At 33.7% G+C, this 19,455-nt stretch overlaps 1 protein-coding gene and 1 non-coding gene across 2 annotated transcripts in view; one reads left to right on the top strand and one right to left on the bottom strand.

The window, feature by feature from the left end:
• Positions 1 to 19,455, top strand: part of Cdc73 (cell division cycle 73) — a 122,013-nt gene that overhangs the window by 84,716 nt on the left and 17,842 nt on the right. The window contains exons 13-14 of the mRNA XM_048810213.1: positions 10,355 to 10,390; positions 11,037 to 11,124. Of these exons, the coding sequence (XP_048666170.1) occupies positions 10,355 to 10,390; positions 11,037 to 11,124 (124 nt within the window). The remainder of the gene's footprint in view (positions 1 to 10,354; positions 10,391 to 11,036; positions 11,125 to 19,455) is intronic.
• Trnaf-gaa lies at positions 17,456 to 17,528 on the bottom strand. The gene has a single exon. It is a non-coding gene; the product is annotated as a tRNA-Phe (tRNA).

The following is a 19,455-nucleotide window of genomic DNA, read 5'->3' as shown; positions in this document are numbered from 1 at the left end:
GATATTTCTCATAAATTTGGCAGTGTTAACAGTACAGACCTTGGGTATCTTTTTATTCGTTGTACTTTCCCACATGAGCATATTCTAAAATTATGAACATTATAAATATTAATTATTTCTGGATGTGCTTCAGAAGTATGATGTTAAGATTACATGAGACTTATATTGAAATGGTTTTGCAGGCAATTTCACTGTGTTCTTCATCCATACTCTTCTTAGATGACTAGACTGTGTGTGTGTCTCTCTTTGTCTCTCTTTGTGTCTGTCTGTCTCTCTCTCTCTCTCTCTCTCTCTCTCTCTCTTTCACAGTGGGTTTGCTTGAAGTCTTTGTCATACCTTTTATTTTGAGGAGAGAAGGAGTGCTCCATCAGCTGGGTTTAATTTATTTCAAATGACAGAACTGTAGATGGCCACACCAAAAGCCATTGTGAGTATAAGGAAGAACAGTTAAATTCAATAGATGATGTTAAAATGCCTTGCATGTATTAGGCCCTTTGCCAGAAACTAGGGTGAGGCTAAAGGAGCTCTTTTCAGGAAGGAAGAAAAAGTGAAGGAAATAGGGATGTAGGAGGGGAATACTACCTATTAAGTATAGAAACATTGTAGAAGCAGTTGAATCATAGACACAGAATTGTTGTTCTTTGGAAGTGTGGGGTAGGGGTTGTGGTTTGTCATTCTAAGGAAGATCACATGAGAAATTCAGAAATTATGTAAAAGGTGAAGAGGATTCTTACCTAGATTGGTGTTCCGTGGTTTAAAATTGTCTCCAGTTGTGGAGTGTTGTTTTTCATGTAATACAATCTACTTGGGGGAGGCTGAAGTAGGAGAATTGCAAGTTTAGGCTAGCCTCAACAATTTAAGACCCTATCTCAAAATAGAATTTAAAGAGGGGCTGGAGATAATGGTTTAGTGGTAGAGTGCCCCTGGGTTCAGTCCCTAGCACTATCAGAATAAATAAATAAAACTTTTCTACTTCACATTTTCTCAAAATCAGCATACATAAGAGAGGAGTAGGGGAAGACATTCTGTTCAAAAGTGTGAGATAAAATGGAAGTTCTTGGGGCTAGGTTCTAATATGATCTTGAGGAAAATAAGAGGTTCTAAGTCTTTTCAACTCTGAATATTCATCATACTTTTTCAATTGCTCTACCAAAGTGCAGTGGAGATTAAATTGATGGAACTTAATCTGAACTGAGTCTCTTAATATTTCAGGTATTCCCTATGCCTATCCATGTAAACTCTCTTCTTCTTTCTGTTTACTCTTGATGACATTATCTGTCCACAATACTTGTCTATCATTCTAAAATAAATTAGTCTTTAGCATTCATTTGTCAATAAGAAATTATTTGAATGGATGCTAGCAATTTGAAATCTTTAATTGTCCTTATTATTTTTGAGAATTTTTTTGTTTTGATGCAGAGATGTTAAGTGCATTTGCTTATGGAGTGCTGACCAGTTTTGAAGGGATATTGGTTGATTTGACATGTTCACTTGTATCACTAGTTTTTAATCGTTAAACAAACAAACAAACATGAATACCCAAAACACACCTGACAGTATAATTTGCAGTAGATGAGGGATTATAGAATTATGTTATTTTGTTAGGTTGGATCTTTTCGAAATTGGGGACTGAACCACCAATTCTTTGGTTGAATGAAGCACCTCAAGCATGGAGTTCCATTTTTGAACGTTTAAAAGTTTTACTTTATTTTTCTGTCAAATGTTTACTTAATTCTGTCATTCCACTTAATACTGTTCCAGGCAAAGCCTATAGGCAAATAAAACATTTTAAACACTTTACAATGAAAATATTATTAAAACTCCCAAACTTAAATTCCTTTAGGAAGTATAATGACCAATGAATAATGTTTAATCCAATTTTTCCAATGGATTAAAAGTTATAAGTCTTATATAGTTATATAGTACTCAGTATTATTTCCCTTGTATAGCTTGATTAAATCTCTTGAACATACTTTTCTTTGTTTTCTAATACATGCACACCCATACTTCCAGCTTTCTTTATTTCTGATTTTTAGATGTTCTGGGGTGAGTAGATCTCCTGCATATTTTATATAATTTTGACTTAGTCATCCAGTTATAATCCAGGTACTGGTTGAAGTACTTCTGTACTCATTGTATACTTTTAAATCTATGTGCTGATGATTTCCAAATTTGTATCTTCAATTAGACATCTCTTCTTACCTCTGGTATCTTATATTAACTCTCTGTTCTACATTTGGTATACCATAGGCATTTCAAACAATCAAAATAGATTTTCCTTGATATTTTCCCCCAAGATCTCTTATTCTACACTTTCCTGCTTCTTCATAAATAAGTGGCACAACCACCAACTCTTGTTTTTTAAGACAAAAACTTAGATGTTATTATTTATTGTTCATATTTCCTATCCCTTTCCTAATCTGTCAGTGGGGTTCTTGTCTGATTTATCTACAAATATCTACAGATCCTTACTTCATTTGTTTTTCTTTACCCCTACTCAAGATCATCATTTCTCTAGACCATGTATGTTAAACTGTCCAGTTTTAGTTAATAACCTTTTTATTTTTGGCCCTCAAAAGATGAATATAAAAGTTGAGGGTAATATACTGTCATAGTATCTGAATGCATGTTCATCTTTTTAGAAATCCATTGTTGCTGCCTTTTTTCTTTCATTTCGTCTTTTCTTAAACCACATAAACTTTGAGGAACACCCAAATTGTAGATGATTGTAATAGTCCTAACTGAGCTTTCTTCTTTCACACTTGTCCCCCTCTGATCCCTTGCCTGTTTTTTTGTTTTTCTTTTTGAAGAAGCTGTGACATGAAAATCAGATCTCATCATTTTCTATCTTAAAAGTTATAGGCAATGGCACTTTAAATACAAAATTATGCCTGGCATGGTGGCTGCTTGTGGGAGGTGGGAGGATCAAACTACCCAGGAGTTTGAGACCAGCCTGGACAGAATAGTGAGACCCCATCTCAAAAAATGAAAAACAAAATAAATAGAAATTTAATATATACAAAAGTCATTACGTGAATTGGTTCCTCTATTGATTTTTAGCTTCAACTTTTGCTATGCTTTCTTCTCTGTGGTCTATACATTTGCCTTGTTTCATTTCCAAAAGCCCACCAGCTTCTTCCTGCCTTTGACATTTAGCAGACAGTCTTGTGGACAGTTCTTTGCAAGTTGGCTCCTTTTCATCCTTCAAATTTCATTTGAAATTTAGTTGCTTTCTTTTTGGAGGGAGGGGGAGGTGGGATTGAACACAGGGGCACTCAATCACTGAGCCACACCCCCAGCCTTATTTTGTATTTTTGATTTAGAGACAAGTTCTCACTGAGTTGCTTAGCACCTCTCTTGTGCTGAGTCCGGCTTTGAACTTGTGATCTTCCTACCTCAGCCTCTCCAACTGCTGGAATTATAGCCACACACTCTGCTAGTTGTTTCCTCCCTCATTCCTTTCCTCCCTTCCTTCCATGAAGATTGAACTCAGGGTGCTTAATCATTGAGCCACATTCCCAGTCCTTTTTTATATTTTATTTAGGGATAGGGTCTCACTGAGTTGCTAAGTGCCTCACTAAAATAGGTTTGAACTCACGATCCTCGTGCCTCAGCCTCCCATGCCACTGGGATTACAGGCATTCTCCACTGTGCCCAGCTAGTTGCTTTCTTTAAGAGGCTTTTTGTAAAAGCATTCTGTAGGACACTTCTGCCAGTGTCTGTGTTTTGTTCCTTAATGTTCCTTTTGTGTTCGAATTTGTATGATTGTGCTCTGGCTCCCCTGTTTTCCTGAAAAGCTCTTTCAGGGCAAGGTTTATTTTATTTCACATTTATTTTCCATTTAATAATAACTTAGTATGAGTACCTTTTACCTAGTCTCTGAATAAATTTTTAAGTGAAGAATGTCATAATTTGAAAGCAAACAAAGCAACAATGTTAATTTTTCTTGGTTTGCAAATTGTTAGTCATCACAGTTGCCTAAGTATTGGAGTAGAAGCAGAAGCAGTTATCACCAGCTTTAGCTGCAGAGTTCAATAAATGGTGAATATATACTATGACCCAACTAAGGACTTACCATGTGTTATTGTTTTTAAAATTCTATTCTGGTTGTAGAATTGTAGCAGTCTGTTTTTACAGTTGAGGACACTGAGGCTCAGCATAGTTAATCAACTTACCAGGTTAATTTGCCCACGTTAGTTTGTTGTGTTTTTGTCTTCTCATATTTTATTTTGTATTTATATTTATGTATTTATGTTTATATTATATTTATTTTAGTAAATATTTTCTTAAATTCTTGAATTCATTGTAGACTCCCTCACCACCACCACCTCACCCCCATAAAAGGAAGAAAGAGATCTGTGGCTGAAATTATATTGGTATTTGTTCTTTGCTCCTCCTTTCCCTCTCCCCTTTTCTGCCTTCCATGACATTCCTTATCATTCCTTTTAGTTACACACATTATATCTTCTCTCTCCTGTTTACCTATTCATCTGTTCATCATTTTATTTTTTATTTTTTTATTCTAATTTGTTATATGAGAGCAGAATGCATTACAATTCATATTATACATATAGAGCACACTTTTTCATATCTCTGATTGTATGCAAAGTATATTCACACCATTCGTGTCTTCATACGTGTACTTTGGATAATGATGATCATCATATTCCACCATCATTTCTAACCCCATGCCGCCTCCCTTTTCCTCCCACCCCTTTGCCCTATCTAGAGTTCATCTATTCCTCCCATGCTCCCTCTCCCTACCCCACTATGAATCATCCTCCTTATATAAGAAAAAACATTCGGCATTTAGTTTTGTGGGATTGGCTAACTTCACTTAGCATTGTCTTCTCCAGCTCCATCCATTTACGTGCAAATGCCATGATTTTATTCTCTTTTACTGCTGAGTAATATTCCATTGTGTGTGTGTATGTGTATGTATATGTGTGTGTGTGTGTGTGTGTGTGTATATATATATATATATCACATTTTATTTATTCCTTCATCTACTGAAGGGCACCTAGGTTGGCTCCACAATTTACCTATTGTGAATTGTGCTACTATAAACATTGATGTGGCTGTGTCCCTGTTGTTTTCTGTTTTTAAGTCCTTTGGGTATAGACCGAGGAGAGGGATAGTTGGGTCAAATGGTGATTCCATTCCCAGTTTTCCAAGGGATCTCCATACTGCTTTCCATATTGACTGCACCAATTTTTGCAGTCCTACCAGCAACATATGAGTGTGCCTTTTCACCTACATCCTCGCCAACACTTATTGTTGTTTGTATTCTGTTTTTTAATAATTATTTTTTTGTTGTAGTTGAACACAATACCTTATATTTTATTTATTTTTATGTGGTGCTGAGGATTGAACTCAGGGCCTCGCACGTGGTAGGCGAGCGCTTACCACTGAGCTACAAACCTAGCCCCTGTTTGTATTCTTAAGAGCTGCCGTTCTGACTGGAGTGAGATGAAATCTTAGAGTAGTTTTGATTTGCGTTTCTCTGATTGCTAGAGACGTTGAACATTTTTTCATAGATTTGTTGATTGATTGTATATCACCTTCTGAGAATTGTCTGTTCAGTTCCTTGGTCCATTTATTGATTAGGTTATTTTTTTTTATTTTTAATTTTTTGGTGTTTAGCTTTTTGACTTCTTTATATCCCATAGAGATTAGTGCACTATCTGATATGTGAGAGGTACAAATTTGCTCCCAAGCTGTAGGCTCTCTATTCACTTCACTGATTGTTTCTTTTTCTGAGAAGAAGCCTTTTAGTTTGAATCCATCCATTTATTAATATTTGATATTAATTCTTGCGCTATAGGAGTCTTACTAAGGAAGTAGGGGCTTAATCCAACATGCTGGAGATTAAGGCCTACTTTTTTTTCTATTAGATGCAGGGTCTAATAGAAAATCCTCTGAAATATCCACCTACTTTGCTGAATGGTTTAATTCCCTGGTCCTTGATCGACTTTGAGTTGAGTTTTGTGCATGGTGAGAGATAGAGGTTTAATTTCATTTTATTACATGTGGATTTCCAGTTTTCCCAGCATTATTTGTTGTAGAGGCTAACTTTTCTCCAATGTATGTTTTTGGTGCCTTGGTCTAATATAAGATAACTGTAGCTATGTGGGTTAGTCTCTGTGTCCTCTATTCTATACCATTGGTCTACAGGTATATTTTGGTGCCAATACCATGCTGTTTTTGTTATTATTGCTCTGTAGTATAGTTTGAGGTCTGGTATAGTGATGCCACCAGCTTCACTCTTCTTGCTAAGGATTGTTTTGGCTATTCTGGGTCTCTTATTTTTACAGATGAATTTCATGACTGCTTTTTCTATTTCTATGAGGAATGCCATTGGGATTTTGGTTGGGATTGATTGAATCTCTGTAGTGCTTTTGGTAGTATGGTCATTTAGACAAAATCAATTCTGCCCATCCAAGAACAAGGTAGATCTTTCCATCTTCTAAGGTCTTCTTTAATTTCTTTCTTTGGTGTGCTGTGGTTTTCATTGTAGAGGTCTTTCACCTCTTTTGTTAAGTTGATTCCCAAGTATTTTATTTTATTTTATTGAGGCTATTGTAAATGGGGTGGTTTTCCTAGTTTCTCTTTCAGAGGATTTGTCACTGATGTACAGACATGCTTTTGATTTATGGGTGTTGGTTTTATATCCACCTACTTTGCTGAATCCATTTATTAGTTCTAGGAGATTTCTGGTGGAATGTTTGGGTCTTCTAGGTATAGAATCATATCGTCTGCAAATAGGGATAATTTGAGTTCTTCTTTTCCTATGTGTATCCCTTTAATTTCTTTCATCTGTCTGATTGCTCTGGCTAGAGTTTCAAGAACTATGATTAATAGAAGTGGTGAAAGAGGGCATTCCTGCCTTATTCCAGGTTTTAGAGGGAATGCTTTCAATTTTTCTCCATTTAGAATGATGTTGGCCTGGGACTTAGCATAGATATAGCCTTTACAATGTTGAGGTATGTTCCTGTGATATCCCTAGTTTTTCTAAGGTTTTGAACATGAAGGGCTGATGTATTTTGTTGAATGCTTTTTCTACATCTATTGAGATGATCGTATGATTCTTATCTTTTAAGTCTATTGATGTGATGAATCATATTTATTGATTTCCATGTGTTGAACCAACCTAGTAGCATCCCTGGGATGAATCCCACTTGATAATGCTGCACTATCTTTTTGATATGTTTTTGTATTCAATTTGCTAGGATTTTATTGAGAACGTTTGCATCTATGTTCATTAGAGATATTGTTCTGCAGTTTTCTTTCTTTGATTTATCTTTGCCTGGTTTTGGAATCAGGGTGATATTGGCCTCATGAGTGTGGAAGTGCTCCCTCTTTTTCTGTTTCCTGAATAAAATTGAAGAGTATTAGTATTAGTTCTTAATTAAAGGTTTTGTAGAACACGGCTGTATATCCATCGGGTCCTGGGCTTTTCTTGATTGGTAGGCGTCTTCTATTTCATCGCTTGATATTGGTCTGTTTAAATTGTGTATATCATCAATTTGGGCAAATCATATGACTTAAAAATTTGTCGATACCTAATATTTTCTGTTTTATTGGAGTACAAGTTTTCAAGATAATTATCCTCTGTATTTCTGTAGTGTTTGTTGTGATATTACCTTTTCATCACATTTTAGTAATTTGAATTTTCACTCTCTCTTTGTTAGCATAACTAAGGGTCTGCCAATTTCATTTATTTTTTTCAAAGAACCAGCTTTTCTGTCAATTTTTCAGTTTCTTTTGTCTCAATTTCAGCTCTGGTTTTAATTATTTTCTGTCTTCTACTGGTTTTGTGATTGATTTGTATTTCTTTTTCTAGGGATTTGAGATGTAATGTTAGGTTGTTTATTTGTTGACTTATTTTTCTTTTAAGGAATGAACTCCATGCAGTGAACTTTCCTCTTAGTTCTGCCTTCATAATCTCCCAGAGATTTTGATATGTTGTGTTAGTGTTTTTATTTACCTGTAAGAATTTTTGAAACTCCTCCTCGATGTCTTTTGCAACCCATTGTTCATTCAGTAGCATGTTATTTAAATATCTCCAGGTGTTGTAGTAATTTTTATTTTTTATTTTGTCATTGATTTCTAATTGATTCCATTTTGATCTGATAAAATGCAGGTTAGTATCTCTATTTTTTTGTATTTGCTGAGAGTTGCTTTGTGGCATATTAAATGATCTATTTTAGAAAAGGATCCATGTCTTGCTGAGAAGAAAGTGTATTCGCTTATTGAAAGATGAAATATTCTATATATGTCAGTTAAGTCTAAGTTATTGATTGTACTGTTGAGTTCTGTAGTTTCTTTGTTTATCTTTTGTTTGGAAGATCTATCCAGTGGTGAAAGAAGTATGTTAAAGATTATTGTGTTGTGGTCAGTTTGACTCTTGAACTTCAGAAGAATTTGTTTGATGAACGTAGATGCTCCATTGTCTGGGGCATATATATTTATAATTGTTATGTCTTGTTTGTGTATGATTCCCTTGAACAGTATGAAATGTACTTCCTTTATCGCTTTTGATTAACTTTAGCTTGAACTCTATTTTATAACGATGATGGAAACCCCTGCTTGCTTCTGTCATCTGTTCATCTTGTCATCCCTATACCTCCAGTAGATATTAACTGAGACTATATTATATACCAGATGATACTAACTAATCAGATTTATTTGTAAGCTCTAATCCTAAAAATGATTTAAGACAACTTTACTTTTTTTTCCTCAGAAGAAAAATGCGATGATGTTAAATATGTATATGTCTGAGGTTGTATTTATGGGTGAAAAGATCATTCTGTTGAATTCTGTTTTATCACAATAAAATCTCTATACAGAAGAGTGTGAACAATTAGTTAAAATGTTTGTTTTGTGTGATTCCCTTTAAAGGTAGAATTTTTTAATTTATATATAACAGCAGAATGCATTATAATTCTTATTACACATATAGAGCACATATTTTCATATCTCTGGTTGTATGTATACACAGTGTATTCACACTAATTCGTGTCTTTATACCTGTACTTTGGATAATAATGATCTTCACATTCTACCATCATTAATAACCCCATGCCCCTCCCTTCCCCTCCAACCCCTCCGCCCTATCTAGAGTTTGTATATTCCTCCCATGCTCCTGCTCCCTATCCTACAATCTTTAAGAACTGATATTGAATTAGATTTTCCTCCTACTATCTACCATTCACTTAATTCCAGTGTCTGTAAGCACAGTAGTTGCAGAACTGTTAAATCATGTTATTGTAACAACTTTACCAGCTAGATTATAGTTCTTAGGTATATTCTTTTTACCTCTAGTCTTATAAAGCTAATTTGACTTACCTGCTTCTTTGATTTATACAACTGCAGTACATTTAGAGTCTCTTGTCACATTTTGCAGTCCATCTGAGAGCTCTCTATCCTCCTAAATGATTTTTTAAAAATTTGCATACATTATATACAAAGCATTCTGTGCTAATAGTTCCATGATCTTTACAGGTGTTTTATGTCTTGTTTTTCCCATTATAGGACCATACAGATGGAATGAGTATATTCAATCCTCTAAATTGTTATTTTTGCAATTAAAAAAAATTTGGCATAGCATGTGGCACATAGAAAACAACTGGTAAAATTTTATTACATGGATAAATATTGAAAATTGAACATGCATTTTTAATCACAAATATTCACATGTATTAAGTTGTTATTGCCATTATGTCAGTAAATATTTCTATGTTTTAAAGTCTGTTACATATATAAATAGCAAAAGGATATGTATGTACTTGTGTTTTTAATAGCATAACAATAATTACTGAACAGTAAGGTTATTTTCAGATAATATAGCCCTTCAAATATGCTAGTTTTAAAAGCTCTTTTCCTCTCAGTAAAAACCAAGAAGCAATTTAAGAAAAAGAAAAAAAATGTAAGACATACTTTAGATCTTAACTCCCAACGATTCCTTTGTTTCATTCATATTAGTTAGGTGTATTACCATTTTCCACAGTGTTACATGCAGTAATGTTTCTACATTTATAACATGGATAATAATTATCACATCATTTCTTTGCTTGCCAGACTTGAACATCCATGAACATATTATAATGCAGTGTAATGTATCTACTTTTCTTGTAACTACAGATAATATTGAGTTTATGCTGAGGCATTTTAATATTTGTATGAAGCAGGAATAACATTAAGATGTTTTGTATGTTTTTTATTTTACAACTAGTTATATGTGAATGTAAGTAATATTTACCACAGATAATATGTAAGCCTCTTTTAAATATGAAAATAAAGATATAAGTTTTATAAAACTCAATTGTGATTTTTTTTCCTTTCCTTGTTACAGTTTCTCAAGCAAGACCTCCTCCAAATCAGAAGAAAGGTGAGGTCATGATTTTAAGTTTATTTTAGAAAGTAAATGTGTATGAACTAGGTTGCACAACCACGGCTAATAATATTTGTGCAGCTATATATATATATATATGTGTGTGTGTTTGTGTGGTTGGTATCATTTCTTATTAGTCAGTGCTTAAACTATACTGATGATTAAACATTTTTACTGTTATTGTTGGCTTCAAATATGTTATGTGTGCATACATACATTCGTATATTTTGGTGCCAGGGAAAGGTGCTTTACTAATGAGCCACATCCCCAGGCTTAATGTATTTGTTTTTTAGCTCAAAAGAATCAAAATTGTGCCGGGCACTGTGGCACACACCTATAATCCCAGTGGCCTGTGAGGCTGAGACAGGAGGATTGTGAGTTTAAAGCCAGCCTCAGCAACAGCAAGGCACTAAGCAACTTAGTGACCCTGTCTCTAAATAAAAAATACAAAGAGGGCTGTGGATATGATTCAGTGGTTGAGTGCCTCTGAGTTTAGTCCCCAGTCCCGGTGTGCCCCCCCGCCCCTAATTAAAATTGTACATTTATTAGCTTTTAATTTTTAGTGAAGTAAGTATAATTCCTTTTAATAACAATAAGTAATAATAATAATAAATTTGTTACCTTTAAAATTGTGTTCTTCCAGGATCTCGAACACCCATTATCATAATTCCCGCAGCTACCACCTCTTTAATAACCATGCTCAATGCAAAAGACCTTCTACAAGATCTGAAGTAAGTAATTTTTTAAAAAAAATCTTTTTATAGGACACTGAGATAGGAGTTAGTTACTAATTTAGTATTATTTGAAGAAAACAAAAACAAAAGTTTTACTTGATAGCTAAAGTATAATTTTTGTATCTGCGTCCTTTAGAGAAAGTTACAGAAAAGCTGGCTAAAGTCCTAATGATAAGGATACTATTTTATTGACTCTTAAAATGAAGTATGTTGTTAGTTTTGTTTTGTTTTTGGCACCACATCCCCATCCTAAATTATGTTTTGATTTTTCCCTGAAGATCTGAAAAAGTTTCCAAAGCAAATGAAGGTTCTTTCAGTATATTAAATATATAGTTGGAGGAGGCAGGCAAGTGGGGAAGCATAGTTGTTTAACCTTGATAGCAGTAAAAGCTGAGTGAAAATGAAAAGGAAATGTAATAATAAAGATGAAAGAAGTGAATATGAAACATATACCCTATGTTAAAATTTACAAATGCTTGTTAACTTGGAAATTTTAAGTGTCTCTTCCCCATTTCTTTTTTTAAAGATCACAGTCATAGTGTACTAAGTTAATTCTAATAAACGTGTTAGTCAGCTTTTCATTGCTAGGACAGGAAGAAAAGTTTATTTTGCCTTATAGTTTCAGTGGTCTCAGTCCATGTTTCGCCATGTCGATTGCTCTGGGCCTGAGGTCAGATGGAATACCAGGGCAGAGGACATGAAGCTGCTCAGCTCATGGCTCCTGGGAAACAGAGAGCTCAAGGAATTCTTCTGTCAGAGTGCGTTTTGTAATATGGGGAAAGAAAGTAGAAGAACTCAAAGTTTACAATATTTTGGGAAGATAAGAGAGGTAATATAATTACTGGTTGTAGAGGGGAGTTAACTATATTCTGCTATAACATTTTCATAGTATTTGGTACTTTCTTACTGTATTTAATGAAATCAAAGTTGTCAAATTATCCATTTTGTGTTATGTACCCAGGTCATTTAATCTGGATGTTTGTTATGAATTTGAACTGTAGCTCACTAATTTTAACATGGTTTTATTTGAGGAAATTTGAGGTTGAAGGCATGTCCTTCCAGTGATTTTTGTCATTCTTTTTTGCCAGCTGCTCCAATACCCAAAGACTTAGCTGATTTTTGTGTTAAATTCTCAATTTGAGAATTTCTGATTTACTAGGGTAGTATAAATTCAAATTTGGATCAGTTCTGAGTGACATGGAGATAGACCCTTGGCCCACAAATCATCTAGGAGTTCTTCTTCTTCCCCTAATTGAAGAGTCAGATCAAGATAGATATGCTTCTTTGACATTTGATTGGAAAAGTCCTAGTAAACCCCCACCCCCACCCCCCCGCAACTGATAATGTAACTTTTTGTAAGTTCCAGCTCTAGTTCCTTTTTGTCCTTTGAGTTTTGTAAAACCAAAAAAACATAAATGCCTACAGTTTCTCTGCAATACCAGTGCATTGGATGGCTTGTCAGTTTTTCTTCCTGTAGAAGTGATGATTTTCTTTCTAGCTCAGTTATTTTGCATTTCATATATTTTTTACATTGTATCTAGCATTTCTGGGTGTTTATAAAGTAGCTGGTTTTATACTATCAGGTATACTGCGTTATTGGAACTTGAAGTTCATAAAATATATTTATTCTACTTTAGATATTGTTATTAGTCTGCTATTAGATGTACATTAATCTGTAACAGCAACAACAAATTTAATTTGAGTCTTACCTGAGGAGAATTAAGGTTTGAGTCTTACCTGAGGAGAATTAAAAATGCAGAATATTTCATAAAATATTTGCCTCTTTAGCAATAAATATGTTCTTTGGGTTTGGGGTACACTCAGCCTTAGAAATGTTTAAAATCTTTTATCAGTTTTGCTAATACCTCAGCTAAGAGATTCAGATGTAATCTAGTGATAACTTGCTTGGGAGATTGCTGCATATATTGGGAACAAACATCTATATAACAGTATAACTCAAGAGTGAATTACTATGTAGACAAATACATGACAAACCTAACCTTCTAGGAGCTCATATGATTGTGGTGTTAGTGGGTTATGAGTCATTCATTTCAACTGATAAAATAGTTTTTGTTCTAGCACTTGGTATAAAAACCAGTTTCAATGCCATACCTGAAAATATAACGTCCTCTGAAGATTTGTCTTGAAGATAGGTTTAGAATCAAATCAGTCCTCAACAGTTATCAACCATTAAAAGCTTTATGTAGCATCTCTCACAAATTATATGATTTTAATGAGAATACACATGATAGTGCTTTTTGTTGAAGAGGTAGTTAAAACTTATTATTTTCCACAATTCTGGACCTAAAACGGATGCAGAATACATCTAATTTGACTTTTATTCCTGGTTGAAAACACAGAGATGAAAGAACCTTAAAGGCTATTCGGCCTTTTATTTAATTCTGCCAGTTAGTTGCAAAGCAAGAAATAAAATCAGGTCTCCTGAACACCAGTTTAATAGTATTGCCCTTTGGACAGTGGAGACACCTAATAAATATTTACTTTAAGAAATGGAGTTTTATTTTGGTCTGAAAGTTAGTTATGTGATAACCATCAAAAACAAGAGATACTCCTCCACAAAATTTAATAAACCCTAACTTCAGTGTTGTAATAATATTTTATAATCTGAAATGTCTAATGTTGACAGTTTTGTATAATATATTTCCAGTGATAACTAGGAAAATGTTTATTCAACAACAAATAATATTCAAAAGAAGAATGTAGAGTCTCTGACTTTTTTCTCAGTAGAGTAATAATGATAATTATTTAAGGAGGAAAATAAAAGCAACCTCCCCTCCAAGAAAATATCATCTGGCTCTGAAATAACTTAGGACTGATTAAAAATGAAACCAAATAAATTACTATTCTCTTATTTCAAATTTTACTACACACAGAATTTAGTTTTAAAGGGTGCCTTCAATTTAAATAATTTTCTTTACAAAATATAGGTAGCCTGGCACATACAAGTATATCTATACATTGTTTTATTCATTTAAGTTTGATAATATAATGGAAATTCAAACCAATGCAAAATGGATTGCATTAACTGCTTTTAAAAAAATGTTTAGTGTTTTTGTGAGTATTCATGTCTCCTTTCCACCTTCTAATATAGAAAAGGCAATTTTTCATCATTTATAATCTGTGAAATAAGATATGCATCTGTTTTCTTTTTGGTGATGGTTGCCTTGTCTTACTGATCTCCTTTTGGGTTTTTTAAAATAGTTTTGTGTTCTTCCGAGAAAAGGGCTTGTTATTCTATTCATATTTGTAGCTACATTGTTTTAAACAGTGTTTGCCTAAAAATGGATATTAAGCAAATGTTTCAGGAAAGAAAAAAAAAAGAAGAAGGGAACACAGTAAGAAAATTAGAGAATAGGGAACTTATGTATCTAATTAGCATTTGAATATGAGAGAATTTTTTTTTGAAACTGCCATTATTTTACTGTGTCTATATTATTATATTCCTTTGTTTTTGATAAATATAATAGTCATAGCTACTCTTGGAACTTGACTTAGGTTCCCATGATGCTTCATTACATTTAATACTGAGTGGTTTTGTTTATTTGTCTGTTTTGTTTTTGGTATTGGAGATTGAAACTGAGGGCATTACTTAACTACACTGTGCTACATCCCAATCCTTTCTTATATTTTTTATTTAGACACAGGGTATCGCTGAGATGCTGAGGCTAGCCCGGTCTTCCTTCTCAGCCTCCCTAGCTGCTGGGATTACAGGCATCCCCCACTGCACCTGGCTTCCATTGAGTGTTTTACACCTTAACTATTTTTGTATCAGGTGATCTTTAAGCCTCCTTTGAAGTCATTTTTATGATGTACAAATTTGGCATTATCCATTTTTCAGTTTTTAGTAATTGACAACTATTATTTATTTTTTATGAATATGTTTTGTTGTTTTAAAAATGTTACAAATTCTGACTTCAGTTCTTCATTCTCCACATTTTCGGTGTTCATCTTAATATATTACAAATCTAATATTTTTAGTACAAAGAAATTTTAAAGGAAACTTTAGTGTCTTTCTCTTTGTAGCCTTACTATAGAGAAGCCAAACAATTAAACAAACTACAGTTTTAGGATAGATCATGCCTAATTTTTCTTCCAAGTTTAAATCACTCCCTTCGTTGTTTAACACCTCATTGCAACTGACATCTTCCCTACCGTTTGAGTCAGCTGGAGGCTTTGCTATGTAATTAATGCATAATTGAAACCTCCTCCACACAATTATAGTGTTGGCTGTAACCCATAGTTCAAGTTGGCATAGATTCTATTTGGTTTTATGTAAAATTGAGGATTCTTCAGTTTTCTAGCCCATCAGTAAGTAAATGAAACAAAAAAATAAAACTCAGCTTAACCTTTAACATTCTAAATAATAAAATTAAGGTCATATTATAGAAATATTAACAGATGCACTTTACTTCTATAAACATGATAAACTGATTAGATGAAACATATGATTCTGGCCATGATAGTAGTTTCTCAGGGCAGGGTTCCAAGTAGGAGAGATTGCACACACATAGTACTCCAAAAATATGAAGAGGGTTTCCCTTGCATTCACCAAATACTGTTGTGCTTATGCCCATGAGGGATCTATTGTGACCTGGGAAATAGCCATTGGGAAAGAAAGCAGACAGACCAATTACTAGAGCTTGTATTTGAATGAAAATAGTTCTTGTTCCCAACAACTGCAGATAATACAAAATGGTATGGCCACTTTGGAAAATAATATTATTTTTTTCTCAGAATATTGAATATACTATTGTTCTATCTCCTAGCTCCCTTTGTTGATCTCTACTGTACTTAGATATGGACTTGTTTTTTATACATCTCACTTGGCATTTGTTAGAATGAATCTATGAGTTGTCGCTTTTCATCATTTCTGGAAGATTTGGCTCTTATCTCTTTAGATGTTCCTTGGAATTTTTTTTTTCCTGTGCAAATTCTTTGAGTTTCAAGCAAATGTGGGAGTATTACAGAGACGATTTGCTAAATAAGCACCTGGGAACATTACCAATCTAGCATCACTTTAAATTGAATTTTCAGTTTTGAGATTTTTAACATTCAGATGTTATTCTTACCATATATACAGTTTTGAAACATTTTTCTTTGTAAATGCCAGGGTATGGGTTAAGGCATGGATAGGAATGAAGATGAGTGGTAGTTTTGTTTCTAGTTTACTGTTGTATTGAGTCCCTCTTCATGAGGAAAGGAGCTCCAATTAGATTCCTTACATTGAGCAGGCTTGAAGCTCAGTTTCCTATTCTAGGAGACTAGTGAAATGTGAGAAACAAAGATGAGATTTAATTGGTTTCTGAGTGACTTCTGTAGTTAGCAGACAGCAATGTCATTCATTCTTCTTTGCATTCCCTTTGTCACTCATTTTTGTCCAAACATTCTTTCTTTATTGTAGCTAGCTCAGAGATGCCTTTAAAATTTTTTTATACTTAATTAATAAATTTTATTTTTTTCTCTTTGGAAATGTTCCAGTTACTAGGTAAGTCTGTCATATTATCATACCAGAAACAGAATACAAGACAGTTTTTAAAGGTCATAATATGTTAATATTAACTCATGTTAACTTACTGTTCCTTAAACCCTTTTACATGTACATATATACAATTGTCATAATTCCTGAATGGAAGTCAGAATACTTAGATTTTTTTTTTTTTTTTTAATTTTGTACTGGGGATTGAATCCAAAGGTGCTTTGCCACAAAGCCCCATCCCCAGTCCCCCGCTCTGTTTATTTCAAATTTTTAGGCAAGGTCTCTTTAAGTTTGGTATTCCCCTGCTTTAGGCTCCAGCTATGGGGATTGTAGGTCACTGCGCCCATCTGAACACTTAGAAATCTTAAGAAGTCAGAATTTCATCTAAATGATTATTTCACATGGAGTTTTCAGTTAATCCATTATTTAACTATATGGTGACTGAAGAGCAGTATTGCTAGTTGATATGAATATCCTGAATGACTGGCTCTATCTTCAAGAGACCTGAAATCTAGTAGGGAGATGGCAGATTATGTAAATTACTATACTAAAAAAAAAAAGGCTGCTTTTAAATTGTAGAAAATTGAATGCTGCTTTGAATAAAAAAGATAAATTCATAGTGAAATAAATATGTATTAAATTTAAGATCAAATAAATGCTTAAATATACCTCTAGAGATGTATTTAACATTTGGTAGCCTAGAAAACCAAAATTATTTCATTCATATTTGAATATTGATTGTCACCTTATAACTAGAGAACTGTAGTAATTTTTATTAATATACCAATAAAATACTATTGTGTGCTATTTTTAGGCTGAAGTTTTTTGTTTTTGTGGTCCTGGGAATTGAACTCAGGGCCTCATGCTTTTCAGGCAAGCACTCTACCACTGAGCCATATCCACAGCCCAAGACTGACATTTGATTAGAACTTGATAGGCTTAATTTGTGCCCTACTTTCTGCAACACCTTCAGTTTTCTTTCATCTGATCATTGCTATCCTCACTGAAATTTCTGAGAATGGAGTTGTAAATAGAACTAGATATATTGATAATTGAAAGTGACCTAATGTAGGCAAATGAATAATGCTGTCACATATAGCACTTTGATCATAACTTGGTTTAATTAGGTAGAACATTATGTACTTTATTATGCTAAAATGTACATTTATTTTTTGTGATTTAATTTCTCTGAAACTGGACTATATCTTATAGTTGATGACTTTTTTTTTAAGGGATTGTTCATTGTTTCTGGTTTTTTTTTTAATTTTATTTTTTAGGTGTAGTTGAAACAATACCTTTATTTCACTTATTTATTTTTATGTGGTGCTAAAGATCGAACCCAGGGTCTCGAACGTGCGAGGCGAGTGCTCTACCCCTGAGCCCCAGCCCCAGCCCCAATTGATGACATCTTGAGTTGCTCAGGCTAGGTGGTAGTACTGATGCAGTTTTCATGGTTTTGAATATCCTCTAATTACATATTTCTGGCAAAACATTTGTGTCTAGAATGTGTAAGCAACTCCTATAGATCAAGTTTAAAAAGAATCCCATTTAAAATATGCAGAAACAAAAGAAGGTATACAAATGGCTACCCATCAGAAAGGCTAAACTCTAGGCTTAGAGTTCATGTATTTTTTGTGGAAGTATAAAATGATACAACTAACTACTTTAAAAATAAACATGGCCTGTGATCCAATATTTCCACTGGAAGGAGTAAGAAAAATAAAAGCATATATTCACCCAAGCACTTATATAAAAATATTTATATTAGCTTTATTTGCAGTAACTCACGTTTTGGAACCAGCCTGGTATAGACTGAATGTTTATATATTTCCTTTCCTCCTAAATTTGTATGTTGAAACCTAATTACCAGTTTGGTGGCATTATGAGGCAGGGATTTTAGAAAGTTATTAGATCATGCAAACTGTGCCCTCATTAACAGGATTAGTACACTTAGGAAATAGGCCTCAGAGAGTTTTGTTGTCCCCCTTTCATGATGAAGACACAGAGGAAAAAAATACTGAATTGTCAAGCAGGCCCTCACAATGACTACAATTGTGCCAGCATCTTGATCTTGAACTTCCCAGCCACCAGAACTAAGAGAAATAAATTTCTATAGTTGATAAACTACTCAGTCTATTGTATTTTGATTGTAGCATCCCAGATGGATTAAGACACTAGAGTATTGTCCACCAAAAGAAGAATGAATAAACAAATCATGGTATAATTCTTACAAGATTCTCAGCAGTAAAAGAGAATGATAGTCTTCATAGGATGGATGAATATTAGAAACATTAAGTTGATTGAAAGAAGACAAGTACAAAGGGATATATCCTCTATGATTATGTATATATGAATTCCCAGGACTGGCAAAACTAGTGTATGGTGGTGGAAAGCAAAACTATACTTGCCTGTTGAGTGAAGCATAATGATTGGCTGACCGAAAGATGCCAAGAAAACTTAATGAATTGATGAAGAATTGCATAATTCTTTATCTAGATTGGAATGGATATACATTTGTTGAAACTAATTTGTGTATTTCATTATATGTAAATTTCATGCCAGTAAAAATATCGTACATGCTTAATTACTTGGGAACTCTTCCTTGTTGGAGGAATGACCTCAATCTCTTATTTTCTTATGAAATAACCACCAAATGCTTTATGCAATCTAAGAAAGGTTGTTCCTCAGATACAAGTGAGAGGATTTCCTACCAAAACATCAAGCAGTACAATTCAAATTTAGAGAATCATCTGATTCTTGGAGGGATAATGGTACTGATTTATGTAGTGTATCGTTAAAGTATTGTCCTAGTTAAACCAGCAGGTTCCCCA

Source organism: Marmota marmota, unplaced genomic scaffold (assembly GCF_001458135.2).
Source record: "Marmota marmota marmota unplaced genomic scaffold, marMar, whole genome shotgun sequence".
NCBI classification, from domain to species: domain Eukaryota; kingdom Metazoa; phylum Chordata; class Mammalia; order Rodentia; family Sciuridae; genus Marmota; species Marmota marmota.
The sequence above is the reverse complement of the archived record's forward strand: the minus strand, read 5'-3'. Positions and strand labels throughout refer to the sequence as shown.